The following is a 23,439-nucleotide window of genomic DNA, read 5'->3' on the forward strand; positions in this document are numbered from 1 at the left end:
AAAAAAAAAAAGAGTAGCTTCCTTTAAGAAAAATAGGAGGACCTTCCAAAAGAATCTTGCTTTCATATTCCCATTTGTACTATTGGATTATCATCATGTGAGTTGAAGCTTCTTGGCTTTTTTAAAATACTAAAAGTACCCTAAATAGTTCCTTCCAGTTATGATAAGAGCCACGGAGTTTATAAACTGTATGGGGTCACAGAGGTGAGGACTATTATTGCCTGGCACATAACAACCACATAACACACTTGTAGACCTTTTTCATATCCATACTATTTTGCTTTGCTTTTCTCTAATTTATCTAGCATTAAGATGGTTTCTAACCCATACCGATATGCTGTCATCTTTACACTTTAAAGCTATTCTAAAAGATAATCATATTTTAGATTCCATAATTTGTTTTGTTCATTTTACCTTCTCCGCCTTCCCCCTCCCAACTCCCTCACACTAAAATCTGAGCTTCATGAATGAAAGGACAAGCCTTCACTTGTTCACTTCAGTGTCCTCGGACCCTAGGAGAGTGACAAGGGTAAGTGGGACACCCCAATAAATACTTAAGGCTCAAATGAACAGTTGAGTTTCCCGTGAATGCATGCATAACTCTTAGGATGAAAGGATCAGGATTTGCGGAGAGGTAGATAGCCTGGCACTGAAGAAATCGCCTAGGACTAAGGGATGGGTCCTCAAATCTCATGATGATTAAAGCTATAGCGGTCCAGAGCTCCTTTACAGGTCGGCCTCAAGTTGCTTAGCAACATGCCGCCCCTCCCTCACCGCCACCAGAGGGCGATCGGGCGCGCGGTAGCGTGAACGCGCGCGCGTTCCCTGCATGGCACGGAAAGGCAAGGGGAGGTACGTCACTTCCTGTTTCTTTAGGGGAACGTGGCTTTCCCCGCAGTGCCTCTTCTCCATCTACGTTCGTGCTGCGGCGGCCGGAGCTGGAGTCGGAACCCGAGCGCAGCCTCGCCATGGATTCGGCTGTCAGCGATCCGCACAACGGCAGCGCCGAGGCTGGCACCCCAGCCAACGGCACGACGCGGCCGCCCTCCACGCCAGAGGGCATCGCGCTGGCCTACGGCAGCCTCCTGCTCATGGCGCTGCTGCCCATCTTCTTCGGCGCCCTGCGCTCGGTGCGCTGCGCCCGCGGCAAGGTAGGGTCAGGGCGAGAGCGGGCGCCTTCCACTCCCATCCTGCCCACGGACCCGTCCCTGAGGACCCGATAGCTGACCCCTCTCCCGCGTCACTTAACCCACCCGGGTATGGATCACCATTCCCTCCTCCTGGGTTCACATCTGTGGCTGGCCTTTGGTGTCCCGGGATCTGGCCACTCCCAGAAGCGGGGATTAGCATCGTCCTCAGATAGCAGCCCTCAGACAGACCCTGCCATATCCCCGCCCCCCAGACCCCTGCTTCACGCTACAGCTGGAAACCCTGTCGGCCCGACCCCAGACACAAAGGCAGGCGCAGACTCTGAGCTTGCTGGGCCCAGCCCCACCTGATGCTATTAGCTAATAAGGAGCCAGATGTTTGCACCTCACCCGGGGCAATCACCCCATCCCATGGCTTGGGTCAGCCTCAGTGTTCCTTACAGGTAGGTATGGCTCTGAAAGGCACCATCTTTTGTCATCCTCTGTTAAGGAGCCATGCCTGGCCACACCCACAATTAATTGTAGCATCCAGCTCCATCCCTAGGCCCTGATTTCTGTCGCCCTGGAATCACAGCTGCGAGTATACCCGCCAGGAACTCCTCGATCAGACCTTCACCCTGCCTTAAAAACAAAACCCAGCGGAGGGGAGGTGGCGCAGCTGTTGAAGGCGCTTGCCGCCAAGCAGTTAAATCCCAGGGACACAAATGGTGAAAGGAGATATCCTGACTGCTGCATGTTATTTTCTGACCTCATCACAATCCCACTAAATAAGTAAATGTAAAGGTTTTTTTTTTTCTAAATAAAGTAAAATAGAAGCCTGCCATCATGCCTTAAGCCTAGCACTCAGGGAGCTGAGGCAAAAGAATCAAAAATTGCAGGGCAGCTAGGCTACAGAGACCCAGTTGGCCAGCGGGAAGAAGGGGTGGAGGAAAAGAGCGCCAGCGCGGCTTCTTGTCTTTTGTTTAGAACGCGGTCCACCCGTCTGGCTTTTTGAAGTGTGTCCCTCGGTTCTCCCACTTGATTTCTTCACCCAGCCGTGCATCTTGCCAAGCTAAAGCCCAGTACCTCAGAGTAGCCTTTCTCCCCAGGACAAGTCCCTTTGCAAATTGAGCCTACCCGCTGCATAATAACTACTTTGGGACTGTTAATGAGACGGGGTGAGCCCTATCGTTGGCCTTCCCGGATGTCTGTCTCTGCCTGTCCTGGGGGACTCCAGAACCTTCCACCTCCCTCTCCCCCAAATCTCCCCGCCCATATTAAGCTTTTGAGGCCCATAGAAAGTAACAGCTTCTCCCTTCCTGGCACCCCTCTCTCCAGCAGCCTCTCTACCGTACAGTTCCCCCACTGCCCCTCCCCCACCAAACCTGAAAGTGGCCTAGAGAGGAAGCTGCCTTCCCCCAGAAAGGGCAGGTTCACCAGGCAGCTGGCACTTTTGAAACTGCTTCAGTTCAGATTCTCAAAGCACGGTGTGGCTGAGGACATACCACCTTCCTGTCCAAGAAACAGGAAACCTACTGCTGCACCTTTCTGGACAGATATAAGGAGAGCGCTCAGGCTGAAAGACCTGGGTGTGACCCGTTTTCTTTGCTCCTCTGCCTCTTCTAAGCAGAGTTCAGGGGCCCTTACCCTCTACCAATATGGTCAGGCAAGGCAAGTTCTGAATCAGACAAGTACAAGAGAGGCAGGACAGCATGGCATGAGACTGAGCAGCCCAGACTGAATGGTTCTTGGCACCTTCTGCGCATGGCCCAGTCTTTGCAGAAAACACATTCCAGGCAGCAGTGTTTCTTGAACTCAAGCTGTTATCAATGATGAGGGATGCCCCAAAGATGAGTAGATCAGAGCCCTGTTACCAAGGAGTCCAGGAAGCTGGTAGGGCAAGTGCTGCAGTGGGCAATAGAGAAAGGCTCAGCATCTGTGGCTGAGCAGATGAGATGCACAGTTTCGGCCAGGAGAGGGCATTCTTGAACTGGAGAAAGCAAGAAAGGTACCAGAGCAGGAAGGAAGGAGGTACTTCAGGAAACAGCAGGGCGACCTGGTGTAGCTGAAGCAGAGGGTGTGGGTAGAAGAAAGGGAACCAGAACGTCTCTTATCTGTTCCAGGCATTGCCCAGAGGGAGGCCTTCTTATGACTTAGACTACAAAAGACCTATCCATTTGTTAGTGACTTCCCAGTAGCCAGGATGCTCTAAGCTCGTGGCACCTTTACCTGCCTTGATGCTCACAGCGCTGAGCAGCAGGCAAGAGCCAGTTTGTCTGTCTGTCTGTAAAAAGACAGGAGGATGAAAGAATGACTTCTGAAGGCCCCTTGGCTGCTAGAGAGTGCATCAGGGACCCCACTTCTAGCCCAGGCCACCATCCTTGGTGCAGATGCCACTAAAGACACACAAGTAGTGTTTCGACCTGAGATAGGATGAAAGCCAAATGACTCCTTTGTCCACCTTGTCCAAGAGAGGAGGGCAGAGCGGGGGACCCAGGCAGGAGCTTGGCACTTCCGACTGGTATTCAACACCACAGCCTACTGAGAGCGAGAGAGAGCACTCGAGGACAGTTCCCCTGGGGTCAACAGCATCCATAAAAGGCAGAGTGTGTTGTGAAATCCTGGGCAAAAGAAGGTGAACTCTGTGGGGTGTTAGGAAGCCGTCGCCCTGCGGGGGTGTCTGAAACCTGTATCCTTCAGAGGGGACAGCTTCCAGCCAAACAGGAGCTGACTGATAAGTCTATTGGGCTTTCGCTTCAGCAGAGAGGAATCTCTTTGCCAACAGGTCTGGGCATCTGTTGTCAGATCCTGGGTAAGGTTGAGGGGCTGCTGGGGCGAGACCAGAATGTACAATCAGCCAACTTCTGCTCTATCCAGGAAGGGGCAACAGGTGTCTCTGCCCGTGTGAGTGAGGAGTTAATCAGGGAGTGGTGAGGTATGACGAGAGCTCAGGAGAGGGACTTGGGTGCTATGTAAAAGATGCTCAGGGACCTACAACCTGTCTAAAGAACAGACTGCTAAAGGTAATGTGACACTTAAAATGGGTACTTAGAAAACTGCTGATTGTATGTGACATTCAAGCAGCTGCCAAAGCATAAAAGAGTATTCCTTGGAAATGACACGCGCGTACACACACACACACACACACACACACACACGGCTACTTACAGAATCTTCCAGAACTTTCTCAGTTTTGTGGCACTCCTGAACTAACCCAGGACCTCACCCATGCTAAGCATATAGTCACCACCAAGCTATATCCCCAGCCTGCCTTTTAGAACATTTTCTGTGTGTATACACTTGCTTTTGTATGTACACACAGGTAGTCTGTCACTATCAAGAGGATTGCTCTACAGCTTGTTTTTATTCAGCAATGTGAGTTAGTCATTTTCTGTTTTACAGCACCGCTGTCTTTCTGTAGTGACATAGGTCCCCAGTACACTATCCAAAGGCCCACAGGTACATATGAATCCCTTCCTCCCACCTCAGCTGCCTCTGCAGCAGCTCCTGTTGCCTGGGTCTTATTACCCATCAGTAGAGATTTTGTTCCTTGGGACACCCAAGTGTGTCAGTAGATGTGGATTTTTAGGGAGTGGGGGTGGGTTTTGTATTTGATTTTATGAGGCTGGATCTGGCTGTGTTGTTCTGGCTGGCCTGGTATTCAGTAGGCAGCCCAGTGTGGCCTCTTTAACACTCTCCCTGCCTCAGCTTCCTTAGAGCTGGAACTGTAGATGTGAGCGCCAGGTTTACTGTACCCAGTACCCAGAGTTGGTTCAGGGCACCAGTTCTGAAAGGGCAGACCTCTTAGGAAATTCAGATTCAGAATCAGAAATTCAAGGTGGGCTCTGAAAAGCCCTCTTGGTGATTCTGGTGACCACTAAAAACTTTAATTTGTAGGGCAAGTTTCTTGAGATTGGCTTATTGAATCAAACACTACCTGAATCTCTATCCTCAGCTTCTACAAGATGGTCTGCTATAGAGCTCGTAGCTACCCAACTACAGCCAGGTGCAGGCTTTAGAGGGCGTACTTGTCAGCTGGAAGGAGACACAAAATGGCCAGTGCACTTAGTGAAGCCAGCTGTGTGGTACGGAGCACAAACGGGGAAAAGATGCATCCAGGGCAGAGCCAGGGGGCAGAACGGTGGCATAGAGTGAGTGTGGCGTAACTGCAGGTGTCCCTGGGGCCTCGGTCCAGGTAGACAGTGATAGAGTGGCCGGGGAATTCCAGGATATCTCGGGTGTGGTCAGGAAGCAGTCCTTCCAGGCTTCAAGCTGGGCATCGGGCTCTCCCAGTTGCTTTGGCTTCTACCCGGATGTCTAAATACCCAGGCAGCCGACAGCTACATTTGTGTCAGCTGTTTGTAAAGCTTTTGCCCCATGAATTCTCAGTGTGTTTGGCTTAAAAACCCAAATCAATTTAGTAGTGAATCTTAATAAGTTGTAGGGTGGGTTTTTGTTTTTGTTTTTCTTTTGTTTGTTTTGTTTTGTTTTAATTGTAACCACAGTGTTGGCACATGCCTTTAATCCCAGCACTCAGATCAATCTCTTAAGTTCAAGACCAGCCTGGTCTACAGAGGGAGTTTTAAGACAGCTGGTATTTCACAAAGAAATCCTGTCTCAAAAAACAAAAACAATGAACTGTTCTTTTTCTTCAGGACTCAGAGTCTTGGGAAGGCCATGGGCCTCTTTGGTATCATCAGGCTTCCAACAGAACTCTCCAGAGGGGAAAGGTAGATGTCTGCTAATAAAGAGGAGTGAGGCCACCAGCCTGCCGGGGTTTATCTCTGGCTTGGCCACTCACCATATGTGTCACATACTAAGCAAAATACTCTGCTTCTTCGAGCCTCCTTTTTTTAATTTTTTTTTAAATTATTTTATATATATATATATATATATATATATATATATATACATACACACACACACACGCACACACATATATACAGGTACACCATAGCTGTCTTCAGACACACCAGAAGAGGGCATCGGATCCCATTACAGATGGTTGTGAGCCAACATGTGGTGGCTGGGAATTGAACTCGGGACCTCAAGAAGAGCAGTCAGTGCTCTTAACCACTGAGCCACCTCTCCAGCCCTCAAGCCTCATTTTTAATGTGTTAAGAAATTACCTGCTCGAGGCAGGGGCCCTGGGACACTGCCTGGCACACAGAAAGGGCCCAGTAAATGTTCTCCTTTTTGAATTATGGCCTGTCGATCGCAAGGCTCCCACTCTGAGTCAACACTGCAGCATGAGGCATTTATAACAGGACCCACAGAGGAGACCAGATAGATACCTCTGTTTGGTGAAGCATCTGTTCAACCTCATTTTGTCATCGAATAACATGAAGCCTCTTCCTGCCCTGGGACCAGGCCAGACTGAAAGGAATTTGTGGAAATGAGCCATAGCACTGGTTTGTAGGGAAGCCACAAAGTCCCGAGTGTGCTTTCGAGCCCCAGGCCTCTGCGCAGTCTGCCTGAGAACTGCTCCGCAGTTACACAGAGCGAACACCTCCACACAGTTGGCCTTTATTGGGCCTCTGTTGCATTCCAGACCCTGAGACTGTCAAGGCTTTAAATGGCATCTGTTCGGGCCACCTGTGGCAATTACTTCCATGCAGAAATAGTGCTGGCTTACCCGCGATTCCTTGTACATTTTGGTAGAAATAGCACATAGGCTTGAGTAATGACTCCACTGCAGACACTGGAGTCCTGGTTTTGCAGTCAAGGAAATGAAGGCTCAGAGAGAGAGAGAGTCACTGTCCCCAAATGTGGCCGGGAGGCTGCTGGGCAGGTGCTAACCATTTGGTCATCATACCACGGATTAGCATGTGTGTCCAAATCACCCCACACCACACTGCGTTGTACCAGTCTATTTAAGCTGTCAGAACTGTAGCCCACTTGCCTGGGGACTCACTGAGCGAGGTAGGAGCTGTCCTGTTGATGTTGTGCCCATACTGCTGCTACATGGAAAATGTATTCCAGGTGTGGAGGTACGAAGTGGCCAGGTGCCACCCAGGTGGTATCACACTGCTGCCAAAAGCAAAAGCCACAGGCTGGCAGAGGAAAGGGAGGAAGGAAACAGGGCCTCCCTGTTAACCATGGAGAGACTCAGTGGGGAGGCCTGCCGTGCAGCCTCGGCAGCCCCTCGGCCCTGTGCACAGGGTAGCGTTGGGGGCACGTGTTAAGGACCGCCCTGTTGACATCACATGGTCACAGTTTGCCTTTTCTCATGCCCCGTGTGTTAGTCTTCAGCCTCTAGGCGCACATGATGGAGCGAGCATGCGCATGTACACACACACACACACACACATATTTTGTGGTAAGTAAAGCTGAAGATTGTCACCCTTTTTGGCCGAGGAATAACTGAGACTCAGAACCATGAATGTCTGTAGGGAAGATTCTCAGGCTTGGAATTGTTTGGCCAATTATACAGGGAGATTTTGGCATACATCATCAATTATCTCTTCAGAACAACCTGTCGACCTTCACTTACCCCATGGCCCGTCAGGTTGGTATCTTACAAAGCATGAATCGTTCCCATTCTGATAGGTCAGAAATGAAATCCTGATATTCTGTGAGAGTTGAGCCTCTCTCAAGTTGACAGGCTGTCGATCTCAGAAATAGAGTGCTTGCTGAGCCCTGTGTGAGGCTCTGGAGTCACTCCTCAGTGCCACAGAAAGTTGTAAAAGGATAAGGGTTAGAGCTGAAGTGAGTAATGCAGTTGTCCCACAAGAGTGAGGACCAAGGTTCAGATCTCACCACGAGGGCATCTGGCAGGCCACCTGTAATCCCAGCACTTAAGGAGACAGAGACAAGACCCCTCAAATGACCCGTCTATCCAACTCAAAGTACTGTGGTTCAAGTGAGAGGCCCTGTCTATATAAAAGGGGTACACACATGCATCCCCTAGGCACGTGCTCCCCGTTCATTTATTTCCCATATTTATAGCACTGAGGTGCTGTTCTTCACATTCAGTTCTTTTTCTGTGTAAATATTTTATCTTTTGTACCCATGCCAAATTTGCCAACTGCGTCTGTCATTTTAAACCCCTGTGGAAGAGGGATTAGTATTAGCTAAAACTTCAAGATGGGGAATGTGGGGACCCTCCCCCCCAAGGTGCCAGAGTGGACCAGCATGGAGAAAGATGACTGCCAGGCCTCATGTTCCAGCAGCAGGCAGCCGTGTGGCTCAGCCGCACCTTCCTTCCTTCTCTTCTCTCTCCAGAGCTCTTCGGACATGCCAGAGACCATCACCAGCCGAGACGCCGCCCGCTTCCCCATCATCGCCAGCTGCACGCTCCTGGGGCTCTACCTCTTTTTCAAAGTAAGTTCTTTGCTACCTAGATAACTGGATTTTCTGCATGGCCATAGGGAACAGCAGCGAGAAGAGTCACGCAGGCAGAAAGCTGGTGTTGGCTCCCTCTTCCCACCAGCAGCTCTTTGTCTCCCAGGGTTTTGTGTTCTTGTACCACTTCTGTTTCTTTGCATTGCTGGGCTGGGCTAGAGCGGAGCTTTTGTTGCAGACATACCTCTGCCATACTAATCCCCTTATTTTTTTTTAATTGAGGTTTATTTTCCCAATAAAATTTAAACAGGTTCAAAACCAAACTTGGCAAACACAGGAAAGTGAAAAGGGAGAAACCCCATCCAAAACCCAGCTTCCAGGTCCACGCCCAGTTCCCCTCAGAGCTGTGTCTTCCATGGTCCTCCCGTGCTCTCTCCGTAGCTGTGGCCACACCATGTGGCCAATCTGTACTGTTCACTCCCCTTTGAAGACGTCCTGAGCGTTTTTCTCATGTAGCTAAATGCTCCGTAAACCTGTCCTGTTCCATGTATACCTATTGCTTTCTGAGTGTGAAAGTAATGGACCCTGGACACTTAACATTCGTTACACAGAAGAGTCTGTTGAGAGAGAAGCAGGTCCCACAACAGGGTAGTCATTGTCACCATGTACTGTAGCTCCCTTTAGGCTTCCGGTAAATGTGCCTTGGCATCAGAAACAAAGCGTTAAACTCTTGGTGTTTTTACTAGTATCTCACAAACATGTTCTTTTTGTTGAAAATTAGTCAAAAAGAGCTTTAATTTACAATTGCAAAGTTCTTTTTTAAAATTTTTATTCATTTATTTTATGTATATGAGTACACTGTCACTCTTTTCAGACATACCAGCAGAGGGCATCAAATTCCATTACATGGATTCACAACCACATGGTTGTGAGCCACCGTGTGGTTGCTGGAAGAGCAGTCAGTGCTCTTAACTGCTGAGCCATCTCTCCAGCCCCCTGCAAAGTTCTTTAAATGATTGGTTTTTTTTTCAAGGCTGGGAGTGTAGCTTAGTCATAGAATGCTTGGCAGGCATGTGCAAGGCCCTGGACTCCAATTATTAACACAGTAACAAAATGTTTCTGTCATCTGTGTTCTTCAACCTAAGGTGCAAACAAGCGACCCTCTCCTGTAGTTTCTTGAGAATCTGTAATGATAGACCCAGATTGCATTAAATATTTGAGGGGTTGGAAGGCTCTGTGGGTCGGTCAGTTGCCTGAACCAACACAGTCAGCAGTGCCTGGTTGTCTCATGTGCCCTCAGGGGCCCTGGGCCCAGTGTTGGGTTATCACAGCAGTGTAGCTAGCAATTGGTTCATGAATATAAGTATGTTCATTCCACACTGTAGCACAAAATACTTCGGTGCACAAATATGTCTTCCTCAGGTATATGCAGTAAGATTCCAAGTCAAACAGGGACCCCATTTGCAATTGGACAGACAATGCCAAATTCCTTTGTGGTGGTGGTACTGGTGCCAGCTGTAGGGCTGCTGAGAGCCAAGGCTTTGTGCATGCCAAGCACATTTTTTTGTACCACCGAGCTGCACCCTCACCCCAGATCACATCAAACTGCCCTCCAAGAAGATGGCACTGTTTTACCTCACTGGCTTACATGAATACTGGCTGCCACCAGTGTTTTACTAGTCTATGAGTCAAGTAAAAACCTAAAATTTAATGCTTGTTTCATGTTTATTTATTATTTATTATGTGTTTGCTTGCGTGTCTGTCTGTATACCACATGCATGCCTGGTTCCTGAGGAGGTAATGAGCCTCCATGTGGGTGTTGGGAATCGAACCCTGGTCCTTCGCAAGAACAAGTGCTCCTAATCACTGAGTCAACACGCCAGCCCTACTGATTTGGGTATTTTGTTGTTTTTTTTTTTCTTAAGCTGCTTACACTGAATTTATTTGGGGGTCATTTATGCTGTGGCAGATGTGCTGTGGTCTGAAGAACACTTGCAGGAGATGGTTCTTTCCTTCCACTGTGTGGGTCTCAGGGGTCGAACTCAGGTCGTCGGGCTTGGCAGTAGGCACCTTTGCTCACTGAACCGTCTCAGTAGCCCTTGCATCGACTGATAGCTTTTCAGTCTTAAATCATGAATACTCATTACTGCTTTCAGAATACTCCACACTTGACTGACTGCCCGCCTCCCTCTCCGTGTCTCCTCTGCCCTCGGAGTATCCAGTCCACATGCTGGACTCTGCTTCTCCCTGGGCACTCTGCCATGGTATTGCAGAACCTGGCACCCCTTTGGCCCCCAGCACTGTTTGAGATTCTTTCTCTCTCTGGCATATGAACTCTGAAGTTGCCTTATTCCTCATTGTGTGACTGGTATCTGGCACAGTGCTCTGCACACAGTAGACAGTCAGGAAATGCAGCCAAATTGCTGGGCAGGGGTCAGTCAGTTACCTGAGTGACACCTCTCAGTGCCGATTGCTGATAACAGCAGAGTTGGGGTGGCTTCGGTAAGGGGTAAAGAAAGCTGGCTCAGCAGCTCAAGGGCACACCGCCAGGATGCCTAGGAAAGGGAGTGAGACTGCCCTGCCATGTGCTATTCAGGGCAGAGTGATTGACAGCCTCCATAGGGGCGGGTGCCTACCAGGCCTTCCCACTCGTGGGAACAGCATGCAAACAAAGGGAAACAGTGGTGAGGCTTGGAGTGGGAAAGTGACATGATCAGACTCACATTCAGCAGATACCTGAGTCTTACTCAAGCGGTGTGGACCCTACACCCCCAAGGAAAGCACATAGGGAGAACATGGTGACCAGTACAGCAGAGGCTGCAGCAGGTATAGATCAATTCAGCGCAGCCTTCCCAGGTTCCAGAAAGAATGTGACAGCTCGCTTTGGAGCATTGTGACAGACTATTTCTGTTCACCTACCATTGATAAGATGAGGAAGTGGCTGTCAGGGCCTGGTGCCCCGACTCTCGGCTGCCATCAGCGGCATGGGAAGGCGTCACCAGAGAGGTGATAGGAAGAGCGGAGCACACAGTGTGTAGTTATTTTGAAACCAGCATGCTGGAGGGCCTGGGGGCCACTCCGAAGGGGCTCCTGGGTTTTTGAGCAGGGAGGAAACATTGAAGAGCGAGTTCTGTGGTTCTGATGCTGCTTCTGGGTTTGATTTCAGACTCCTCCCCATTCCTCTGCAACTTCCACCTGAGACGCTAGGCACACATAGTACTTGTGAAATCACATGTGTAAGCATCTAGACACCTTTTCAGGTAGAGTCCATCTGGGTGGGACCTGAGGGGCTGCCCTTCCCCAGAGCTATGGAACTGGAAGTCCTGGAGCCTGAGGTTCTCCCTGACTGCCCCTAAGCGGGGCGGGGCAAATGAGTCCAGACTCCAGGGTGTTCCTCAGGGTTTGGCAACACTGACTTGCTTCTTCTTGTTTTTTTTTTTTTCTCCTCAGATATTCTCCCAGGAGTACATCAACCTCTTGTTGTCCATGTATTTCTTCGTGCTGGGGATCCTGGCCCTGTCACACACCATCAGGTCAGAAGGCATCTCTCGACAGCCTTTGAAGCTGCTTTCTCAGGAGCCAGTACAGGGTCTTGGATGGGAACATGATCTTTTGTGTCATTCAGAGCCAGGTTTACATCCTGGCTGTAAAATCCAAGGGAACCTTCCCCTCATGTCAGCACTATATGTGGCCTAGGATGAAACCCAGAACTTCTCAGGGCCACAAACTCCTTATAAGGATGTACAGGGCTATGTATGGTGGCTCTTAGTCCTCAAGAGGCTGAGGCAAGCTCCTGAGCTACCATATAAGACCCAGTCTTCGAGAAAACCTAGGCAGAAGTGTCAGAGAGTCATCACAGTGCTGATGTGTGTCTCATCAGGACCACTTGAAGCACTAGGCTTGGCTCCTCATGGGACAGGCACCTACCAGCAGAGGGTTAGGTATGTCTTTCCTTAAATCCAACCTCTACACTCCAAGTTAACCTCTCTGACTTCAGTCTCCTTAAGGTTGTGTTTTGTTTGGTTTTTAAAAAAACAAAGTGGAGCCCTTCATGTGGAAAATGTCTCTCAGTCAATAAGTACAACTGTCACCTTAGTTAGGGCTGCTGTGATCACCTGTGTGAGCTTGTTAGACACCCTTGACTGGCTGGCTCTGGGTGTTAATCCTGGGTTAGTCAGGGAAGCTGAAGTTAGTGTGTTTGAGATATTCAGTAAGATCGCCCAGCCTATTTCTGTCTGCCTGTTTGCAGTAGTCCACAGATAGACTGAGGAATGGCTAGGAAAAGTTGTCCGAAGAAAGGACCACAACTTGAACTCAGGTTTGAGAGGTAGGAAGCCTGTGAGAGGTATAGGGGGTGCCAGATCAGGAGCTTGATGGTCTCTATACAATAAAGGATCAGAGTTACATAGAGCAGAATCTGCACCAAGGATGGAGACAGGCAGAGTGGTAGCCTTGGCCTCTGGATATCAATCCATCTGTCCCCTGTTGTCGTCGTGCCCGCCCCCCCAACCTGGCCTGCCATAAACAGTATACAAAGTCTTCTAACAATCAGGAAGTGTCAGATAGGCTGCTGTCTCCGCTGGGACTTCAGCTATGGGCTTTGGAGTAAATCTAGCACCATCTTGACCTGCAAAATCTTATTCTAGCTGCATTGACAGTACTGTAGCCCTTCTCAGAGGATGACTGGGACCTGACAAGCAGGAACAACAGGCCCAGCACTCAGGAGTCATCACTCTGAAACTCTGGGTTTCCTTCTTTTCCATGCTGATAAGGACTCCTCAAGTCTGGCAAAGCCATCCAGTGTCTACAAGAGGTCTCCCAGTTCCTCCCATAGCCTAGCTTCACCGACCAGGGAGAGCATGCTCTGTGAAAATACCAGGCAGGGCATGTGCTTGAGAACTGATTATTTCACAGTAGCCCCGCAGCCCTGCATCCTCTGCCTACAACCTGCTGTGCTCCACATGTCTCAGAGTAACCAACTGTCTCCACCCTCTAACCACGTTAGAAATGTTAGTGATGGCTATTACCAACACAAAATAAAGCCAGCGGTCTCCTAGGAATAGAGCTTAGTGGTTAAGCCTGGTAAGGCCCTGGGTTTGATCCTAGCACCACAAACAAAAGTGAACAGTTAACTACATAGGAAGCCAGGCAGCACCACACACCTTCAATCTCAGTACTCAGGAGGCAGAGGCAGGCAAATCGCCTGCAGGACCATACTGTAAGACCTGGTCTCCAAAAAAAGAAAGAAAGCAGGGAAGGAAGGCACGGGCAAGCTGAGTGTTGACTCAGGCCTCCGATCCTAGTACTTGGGATGCAGAGATGGAGAAGAGCAGGAGCTCAGAGTCACCCTCAACTGCACAGCTAGGTCAGGGCCCCTTAGCTATATATGATAGTGTAGCAAAACGGTAAGGGGTACATGGTAACGTTTGTGAGGTAGAAGCTGGTTTGGTGGTGGTTTTCCCATGTTGGATGTTAAACTTAGGGTCTGTACATTCTTAGGCAGTTTCCTCTACTTAGCTACAGCCCAGTCCTAAGTTTTGTTTCTTCTTTTGGTGTTACGAATTGAACCCAGGGCCACACATTGGCTAGTCGTGTGGTCTAGCACTGACCCACATCCCCAGTCATGAGCCATTTTCTTAATAAAATTCAGAACACTAGTGATCTGCTGTGGCAGTCAGGAACTTGAGGGGCTGAGTCATAGGGTTATCATGAGAAAGAAGCAAATCCAATAAATTTTATTACAAGGGGGGAAATAATTTAATCTTTTTTTTTTTTTTTAAGAGGGTGATCCAAAAATTAAACTGACTCTTACTCACTGGAGGTGTGTTTTCTCAAGTCTTTTGGTAAAGAAAACTACAGTGTGTAAGAGTTTCCATGAGCTGTTTATACCCGCAAGTCAGACTTCCTCTGGATTTGTGCCATAAGGTCTGAGGGGATGAGACAAGGAAGTTGAGGTTCAAAAGAATTGTTATGGCTCCCAAGAACAGCAGAGGAGTTTGATCCCAGGGCTGTCTGACTGCAGTGCTAAAATTCTTTATCACTTTGTGGCCAAAGTTAAGGGAAGGAGAGAATGTGGAGAAAACAGACCTGCCTTTCCACATATCTCAAAAATGCCTGCCAAAGACTGTAAGAGCCACATCCCAGCCATGCTGGCCCAGACCACACCTAAATCCATCCACCTCTGTTGCCACCACACTGTCTATCTCAGACCAGACCACAGCTCACAGTATTGCAGGCAGGTAGGAGACATCTTGCCTTCACCTAATACAGTCACCAAAACTCCAAGCCAGACAGACTCTACACATCCTGCCAGAGCAGTTCTTGGCCTATTTTTATCACCTGTGGCTGAGCTCTTGCCCTACTCAAGTGGTCCACAGAGCAAGCCCAAGTCTTCTACCTCAGGAGAGCAAGACCACATCACCATTAACCCTCGCTGTCTACCCCAGAGAGAAAGGCACCAGAACGTTTCTCAGAAGGAAACAATGAACTTTAAGTCTCTTATGAGTGATGGAGAGTCATAAAAACACTGTGCCCACAGTAAAAGTACATTCAGAGCTAGCCAGCAAACTCTGCCTGGCATGGGGCACCGATGAGACAGGGCCCCACCCTCAAGTTCACAGATTCACATCAGTTACATCACACTTGTCCTCTTTTGTGTTGTATCTTACAGCAGACCCATTTCCTCAGTGCTTGCCTGTGATTCCAACTGTTTAGAGGGATTAAGACATGAGGAGCAAAAAGTGGAGGCCAGCCTGAGCAACTGAGTGGAACTATTTCAAAATGGTTAAGGCCTAAATGTGTAGCTCGGTGGTGTGGCACACATACAGAAATCAGTGCAGACATTTAACACTTGAAGTGGAAGGCACAGGGGAACTCACAAGATACCAAGTATTAGCTTAATCCTCTTCATGATCCCTGAGAGATTCAGACTTTGGTGTGTTAGTCCTGGGATTCCAGCACTTGGGAGACAGAAGCAGAATGATCGTTGCAAATTTGAGGCAGGTCTGAGCTGTAGAGTGAAACTCTTAGCACAAACAGTAATCCTCTTAGAGAGGTATTACAATATGGTGATTGTAATAAGGTATCTAATAACTTAGATACAGAAAGAGTCGCATGGAGCAGTTGTTGTAATTTCACCAAGATCATACCTCTGAGAAGTGGCAGAGATGGGACTTGAATCTAGGAATTATGTCACCAGTCTATTCTGCTGGTTAAAATGAAACACCGAATTCTGAAGCGGCTAGGTAGGGTGAATGCTTCAGCTCCTCACAGCGCTCTCTGCTCTGCCTCTGCCTGTGTCTGCACATGTGCCATGCCTTCGCCCTTCCTCACATTCAGCGGACTGAGCCCCCAGCCTTGGCTGTCCTGGCTGCTTCTGCCTTCCGTGGGTACTCACTCTATCCCCCAATCCTGTCTCTTCTCTGCCTCTGATATTCATTATCAACCACTTCACATAGTCTGCAACAGATCAGTTGTTCAACAAATGGAAACTGAGGCCCAGAGGTGGCTCTTAAATTCATATTCTCCAAGCCACCAGAAATTAAAAACAAAGAACCAGAACTCTCTTATCCATGCCTTGTCCATTGTGACCTAGATGTTTCCAGACCTACCTTGGTTCACTTCTTGGTTGGGAAACCATCCTGGGATGTCTTCTATGACATATGTTCATAGTTCTTAAACATCCCTGCTACAGGCCAACACTGAGCTGGACATCTTTCCTGCTTTATCTTCACAAACTTCATTGGGACAGGCAAAAGGGTTGTTATCCTCGCACATAGGTAAGGAACCCAGAGCCCAGGAGACTGTCACTAATGTAACCCCCACAGGACTGCGACACTCCCACACCCACGACCAAGAGGCCTTGGTTTGCTGGTCTTACTCTAACGTAATCTGGGAAAGGCCATGTGTTCCCTGCCCGACCAGGGTGTGGAGCATGCTGGGTGAAACTGTTTAAAGTTAAGCTTGTCCTGAGCAACAGGGACTTCATAGCAGGCATAGAAATGAGGATGTTCCTACCCTAGGGGCTGTGGCTCACCTGCCTACATTTGTAAAAGCGCAGCCCTGTTGTCTGATCAGTATCATGAGATTGATAGTCTGGGAGTACATTTCCTAATAGTGTAGGCAGATGCAGGGGGCGTATGGACCAGACTTGGAAATTCTGACTGTCCCCAAAATTTTTCATACCAAGTTTTATGTCCTCTTTGCCAATAAACGAAAGAAATCGCCAGGAGTTCAGAAACCTTAGCTTGGATCTGATTCAGATCCTGGCTGCCTGTGTGACCCTGGTCAGCTCCTCCTCTGATAAGACTCCAGATCTGTAGAATGGGAACAGTGTGCCTACCAAGGCACTTAAAAGGCATCTGCAGGTAAACGGCCACACGTAGGCGTTAGCAGGGTCTCTTAGAGCTGGGCTCATCTATAGGGCTGGCTCTGTTTGCCGACCTGCTTTGTCTTTCTTTTCAGCCCCTTCATGAATAAGTTTTTTCCAGCCAACTTCCCAAACCGCCAGTATCAGCTGCTCTTCACACAGGGCTCTGGGGAAAACAAAGAAGGTCAGTGCTGCCCACTTCCCCTGGGGTGTGTCTCCCCCTCTTGTCTTTTTCCAGTACTGGGTTTTCCAAAGAAACGAGTACTAAAGAGGAAACCGAATTCGGATGGCCCTGGTTCGTACCCCCGCTTGGCCACCACCTAGCTATGGGAATCTAAATGATTCCGTTATTTCTGAGCACGGGTTGTTTTCGTTGGAGCTTTGTTACCCCATCTGTAAAATGGTGTAAACAGTAAGTGGGAAGCAATCGGCACAGTGCCTGGCTCACATAAGCCCCCAGTCAAAGCTGTACCAGACAGCTCTTAGCGTGCCTATCTCGTGACTGTTTCACGTAAGCTTTGAAAGAACTACGAAGATGCGTAAGGCACCATGCGGATGGGTCACGATGTCATGGACTAAGTGGAAGCTAATTCACACACAGGAAATGAATAGCCTGTGGGATGTATTCATTCTCTCCTGGTTGCCAAGCACATTCTGCCTTGTCCCCAAAAAAACGTTGATGTGATTCGTCTCTGCCTCAAGCACATCTTTGCCGAATAAATAATTACTGGATTTTTTTTTAAAGGCTACGCCTGTTTTTTTTAACGTCCACAAAGTCCTTCAGGATTCCCAAGCTTTAGAATACTGGGGGACCCTCCGGGGATGTCTGGGATGGCAACCACTCCGGAAGCAGCCGGAAGACAGACAGACAGGAACATTCCTATTGGCCCGTTAGCTCCCGGGGAGCTGGACAGTGCCGCGAGAGCCGCGTTCCGCGCTAGATTCGTGCCGCAGCTTGGCGCATGTCCAGTCCGAACGCGAAGTGGCTGTCCATCCCTCAACTCGGATGCTCTGACGCATTTTCCGGCTCGGACCCCACCCTTTCTTGCAACCGGAAGTCCGGAGAAGAGCCGGAAATCGGAAGAAGAACCTGTGGGGTAATCACGTGAGGATCAGCGCAAACGTGGGGGTCAGTGGAGCGGAAGTCATTGGATTTTGCACGGCCGTAAAGCGCAGTCCGTCGGACCGTCTTCCGGTTAGCGACAACGGCCGGCTCGGATGCCGGTGCCATCCTTCCTGTAGACCGCGACTCGGACGGTCGGCGATCCACGCCTCACCTCAGCTCTCATACCTGTCGGTGCCCCTTTACCAAGATCATGTTCAAGAAATTTGACGAGAAGGAAAGTGTGTCCAACTGCATCCAACTGAAAACTTCTGTTATTAAGGGTATTAAGAACCAACTGACTGAGCAGTTTCCAGGTATCGAGCCGTGGCTTAATCAAATCATGCCTAAGAAAGATCCCGTCAAAATAGTGAGGTGCCATGAACACATGGAAATCCTTACCGTCAACGGAGAATTACTGTTTTTCAGGCAGAGAAAAGGACCTTTTTATCCAACGCTAAGACTACTTCACAAATACCCGTTTATCCTGCCACACCAGCAGGTTGACAAAGGAGCCATCAAATTTGTGCTCAGTGGTGCAAATATCATGTGTCCGGGTTTAACGTCTCCTGGAGCAAAGCTCTACACTGCTGCAGTAGATACCATCGTGGCGGTCATGGCAGAGGGGAAAGAGCATGCCCTGTGTGTTGGAGTCATGAAGATGGCTGCAGCAGACATTGAGAAAATCAACAAGGGGATCGGCATTGAGAATATCCATTATCTAAATGACGGGCTGTGGCACATGAAGACATATAAGTGAGCCTTAGACACAATACACCCGAGCTAAATATAAATATTGTATTGTATCTCTGTGTGTGTCTGTATGTGACATCATGAAGATAATACCTCAATGGTTATGCTGAATAAATTCAACAAATACCTTTAAAAAACAAAATCAGGGTGTTGTAACCACAAAAGAGCAGATATTGGGGAACAAGCAGCTTGCTGCACTTTGGAGTCTGACAGAAAGTGGCCACACTCTGGCCTGGGGCAGTCTCCACCACCTCTCTGGGCTTCGTTATTAGGAAATTGAAGAATCCAGAGTAGGTCTGACATCAGGGTCTCTACCAAGGAGCTCCTGTAAGAGCAGCCTTCGAGATTCCCTCTGGCCTCTTTTCTACATCTGTCTCTTTCGTCTTCCCTCTACTTATGCAATGTTACCAGCAATCCCCTTGATTTCCTACAATTCTGAACTTGGTTAGAGTACTGTTGTTACTTAGGAATGTGTTCCCACTGTGTTCCAGGCACTGTGCTGAGGGCATTGTAAGAGCAGCCATACTCCTCACTCTCGGGAGGAAGGTGCTGTTGACTTTTACAGATAGGGGAACAAACTCTTAAGAGGGCCCTGCCTTCGCAGGGTCACCCAGCTTCAGGCAGCAGAGCTTATATCTCCAACATTTTATCCCGGCTTATGTTTCCACTCCAGAAAATGATCACAGGTTGGGCATGGCTCTAGCGAGCCTTCTCCCCCACCCCCACCCCCAATACCCCTACCAGTCTAAGCCAAAGCTGAGCCCATGGGCCTGTCTGATGATGCCGACAGCCATGCCCTCCTTCACCCAGGGGCTGACAGGTTGGGGGTGGAGGGGACAGCCTCACTCTGGGGAGTGGACTTACCTGGCCTCTCTGCCCAGAGATCATCAACTATGAGTTTGACACTAAGGACCTGGTGTGCCTGGGCCTGAGCAGCGTCGTTGGGGTCTGGTACCTTCTGAGGAAGGTAAGTCAGAGCCTGCGCAGAAGGGGAGGTTGGGATGACAGGGCAGGATGGGACCCAGCAAGTTGGTCTCACTCCCACCTTTCTTCAGCACTGGATTGCCAACAACCTGTTTGGCCTGGCCTTCTCCCTTAATGGGGTGGAGCTCCTGCACCTGAACAACGTGAGCACAGGCTGTATCCTACTCGGAGGACTCTTCATCTATGACATCTTCTGGGTGAGTCAGGTAGGGACACGATGTCCAGCTCAGAGGGTCCTCCACCGCCTCCCGGCTTCCCTGAATCTATGGTTCAAGTGGCAGCCTGATGGAAGTTTGTATTCCAGAGCAGATCTATTTTTGGTTCACCTGTAAATCCAAAGGACCAAATCTACCAAGAACCCAGAGTACCCAGTGCCTTCAGATGCCCTCAGGTGGTCTTTCCAGGGACACTCTTAATCCTGTGTCTCTGGGGCAAATGAGTTGAGGCTCAGTGACATTTGGTCATGAGTTGGTGGATACTACTGGGTGCCAGCAAGAAGGACAAAGGTTAGTCATGCTCTGGCTGCATACTCACTCTTCTGAGGTACTGCTAAAAGAGGTCTGAGGTTTGCCTGACTGGAACATCCTGTCTTCCAGGAGACCTTTTGTCTTTGAGTGAAAGCTGCCTAAGGTCTTTGTCTGTCTGTCTGTCTGTCTGTCTCTCTTCTTTTGATGGTGGTAGTAGTGGTGGTGGTGTTTCAAGACATGGTTTCTCTCTAACAGCCTGGCTGTCCTGGAATTTGCTCTGTAGACCATGCTGGTCTAGAACTCGGAGATCTGACTGCCTCTACCTCCATTAAAGGCTCATGCCACCACCGCCACCTGGTGGGATCTTTGTGTCTTAGTGGGATGGAAGCCTGACCAGCAGGCTGCCTGGCTTGGGCCCGTTAGGGGCTTTCTCATTTACATTTTCTTTTGCCCAGAATTACATGAAGGGCCACCTCAACTCAATGTCAGGTCTGCTCTGAGCTCTCCCAGTTCCTTGTTCGACTCTCTAATACCTCCAACAATACTGCATCTAGAAGCCTAGGGGCTGCCTTTTCTTACCCACCCACCTCCCTTTAGACTCCTGTCTTCTCCTTCCAGGTATTCGGCACCAACGTGATGGTGACAGTGGCCAAGTCCTTTGAGGCACCAATAAAATGTAAGTGACCACCTCTCACATCCGGGCATCCTCCTCTCAGCCCAGTTGGGTCATTATCGCTGGTGTCACATCATTGGTGTCAGGGACTCTTTCTTTCCTCTTCATTGATTCTTTGTTCTTGAACTCAGGTTTCCTAATAGACCCTGGCCTTGGGCCACTTGGTCATGACATCATGTGGCATGAAACATAGGAACAGGAATAAACACAGGAGAGGTGCTTATCACACAGTATTGCAGGGCCTGCAGGGCCTCCACATTCACTGCATCATGCTGGGATTCCCTTGCTACCTGACTACCAGGTGCTCTTTGTCTACCAACTCTCACCACACCTCGTTGTTTTTTGGAGTAACTAACTGTAGCTGAGTGTAGTGTCACACGCCTTTAATCGAATTCACTCTGTAGATCAGGCTGGCCAAGTCTGTCAGAGAAACCCTGTTTCAATTCCCACCCAAGAGAAAATGAAAAACTTTTAAGTACCAATGTCTTTGAAGAAGGAGAGTTTCTTTGGGTGTTTGTTGAGATGTGTTTCAGGCAGCCAAAGCAATCCTAGAACTAACTCACCGTGTGCCCAAAGTGGCTTTGAGCCTCTGATCCTACTGCTTTCGCTTCCAAATTACAGGGCCTAAATAAACAAGGAGACATTTTTGTTACCTCGATTACAGGAAGCCTGGGTAGATCAGCTCAAGGGTTAATTCAGTAGAATCACCGAAACCGAAGTTACTTCTACCCTCCCAGCCTACCGTTCCCAACATGTTTCTTACCTGTCCTTATTCAGCTTCCGATGGTCCCCGGAGGAGAACCACAGTTCTAGCGTTGACTCCTCAAGCAGACATGGCCAGAGGCACAGAGAGGACTCTGTTTCTCTTTGCTCAAGGAGTGCACCCCACTCCACCCCTGCCACTTCCAAGTCCACTGGGGAAGCTTCCCTTACAATTTCATTGGTAGGCCATATGTTAGGGGGCTTTGGGTGTAGCCAGTAGTGAAGTGCTTACCTACCATGTAGGGGGACCTGGATTCGATCTCCAGCACCCCAAAAATTAGTAATAATAATAATAATAGACTGAAGAGACGGCTCCGTGGCTGAAAGCACTGCCTGTCTTCCAGAGGACCTGGGTTTCAATTCTTAGCTCCTCCATGACAGCTCACAACTGTCTAAAGCTCCAGATCCAGGAGAATCTGGCACCTTCAGACATGCATGCAGGCAAAACACCAATGCACATGAAATAAAAAATAATCTTTAAAAAAATTAAAACATGGGTTCCTTTGGCTGAACATAGGGAAACAAACATGCAGGAATGCAATCCTGCGAGCTTGAGAGGAATGAAAATTCAAGGCCAGCCTGGGCTTCATAGCTAGATCTGTCTCAAAAACAACCATGCTCCAGCAAGGTAGATGGAGAACACAGCTTAACGTGGAGTCTCAGCCTAGATGACCCTGAATCACCTGAGATATCTAAGTTCATGGACTTTCTGGGGTATGGTTTCAGGAGAGTGAGGTGACCTTGAAAAATGCTTGGTTGTCTATAGAATCATGGCAGCCCTGGCTTGGTCCCATGGCAACGCGGAAGGAAAAACAAGGATGAATGAAACCTTTGGCTAGGTGATCCTAGAAAGAAAGGGTGGGGGAATCCTCCTTGCTGTAAGAGCTGCCATTTCATCCTCTGAGCACCCTGTCATCTCCCTGTACACCCGAAACACAAATGTGTGTGAGTCATATTTCACAGGGCTGGAGGCTGGCAGCCTGAGGACCAGAGCTCCCTCTGATCCTTGCCGTCTCGCCCCTGCCTCTCCCTGCAGTGGTGTTCCCCCAGGATCTGCTGGAGAAGGGCCTTGAAGCAGACAACTTTGCCATGCTGGGACTTGGAGACATTGTCATTCCAGGTAATTGCTGGGAGAGGACCGTGGTGCGGGGTTGGAGTAGATACTTGACATGTCAGAGTTTTAGTACGAAGTGGGAAGCCAGCCTTGCTTATTGAGTGGTGAGGATTTGGCCAATCCCCCCTCAGAGCGTGTTTGTGGTTTGGTAGCGTCCGGCATGTCTCTTTCCAGTAAGAATGGCCTTGAATATATCTGGCCAACCTGGACTGGTCAGCCAGAAGAGGGAGCCCTACTTGTAGGAGAAAAGGCCTGCTAGGCCTTTGTCTCAGGTCGAGGGATGAAGCAGCTGAAAGTGTGTGTTTTTATCTGTGGTCGGTCGCTCTCCTTGTCTGCCTGTCAGGGATCTGTCTGGCTCCTAGTCCCTCTGAGGAAGGATAGACATTCACACCATCCTCGGCAGTGGGGCCTTCTGATTGTGCAGAGGGGATAGAGGGAATTTCTGTGTTCCAAGTTAAAGAATCAGGTTCAAAGAAGTGGTTTAACTTGTCTGAGAGATTGGGTTTGACATATCCCACACACCTCAGCCCCCTGGATCCCCACACTGTACAATACCAAAGTCTACAGGCTCTTGTTTCCCAGGTAACTAACATGGAAGAGATTTGAATCCTGTAATAGAAAATGAGGGCACATGTCTTTAATCCCAGTAACCCCAGACATAGAGAATTCTGAATTAGCCTGGTTAACTGGTCAACATGGGACTCTTATTAAAGGAAAAAAAAGAAAAGGAAGAAAGAAAAAAAGTTGGAACAGGATAGATGGTTCAATACTTAAGAGCACTGGCTGCTGCTCTTCCAGAGGTCCC

General features: G+C 49.0%; 2 protein-coding genes across 6 annotated transcripts in view; both read left to right on the plus strand.

The window, feature by feature from the left end:
* The first annotated feature begins 853 nt into the window (after nt 1-853).
* Hm13 (histocompatibility minor 13) overlaps nt 854-23,439 on the plus strand; it is a 35,442-nt gene continuing 12,856 nt past the window's right edge. For 2 of the 5 annotated variants that reach the window (XM_021192378.2, XM_021192380.1), the window contains exons 1-8: nt 855-1,151; nt 8,352-8,450; nt 11,862-11,944; nt 16,875-16,963; nt 19,516-19,601; nt 19,690-19,815; nt 20,704-20,761; nt 22,557-22,640. In XM_021192378.2, the coding sequence (XP_021048037.1) occupies nt 969-1,151; nt 8,352-8,450; nt 11,862-11,944; nt 16,875-16,963; nt 19,516-19,601; nt 19,690-19,815; nt 20,704-20,761; nt 22,557-22,640 (808 nt within the window). In that variant the 5' untranslated portion in view covers nt 855-968. Of the gene's footprint in view, nt 1,152-8,351; nt 8,451-11,861; nt 11,945-16,874; nt 16,964-19,515; nt 19,602-19,689; nt 19,825-20,703; nt 20,762-22,556; nt 22,641-23,439 lie in introns of all 5 variants that reach the window. The other 3 variants (XM_029536025.1, XM_029536024.1, XM_021192379.2) reach the window with 2 other exon arrangements.
* LOC110317714 (malignant T-cell-amplified sequence 2) lies at nt 16,978-18,771 on the plus strand. The gene has a single exon (XM_021192381.2). It carries the CDS (start codon nt 18,096-18,098, stop codon nt 18,639-18,641), a length of 546 nt encoding a protein of 181 aa, XP_021048040.1. The 5' UTR covers nt 16,978-18,095; the 3' UTR covers nt 18,642-18,771.

Source organism: Mus pahari, chromosome 3 (genome assembly GCF_900095145.1).
Source record: "Mus pahari chromosome 3, PAHARI_EIJ_v1.1, whole genome shotgun sequence".
Taxonomy (NCBI): Eukaryota; Metazoa; Chordata; class Mammalia; order Rodentia; family Muridae; genus Mus; species Mus pahari.

Bases quoted from the DNA above. Each gene is read 5' to 3' on its own strand.
- LOC110317714 (XM_021192381.2), top strand. From the start codon at position 18,096: ATGTTCAAGAAATTTGACGAGAAGGAAAGTGTGTCCAACTGCATCCAA.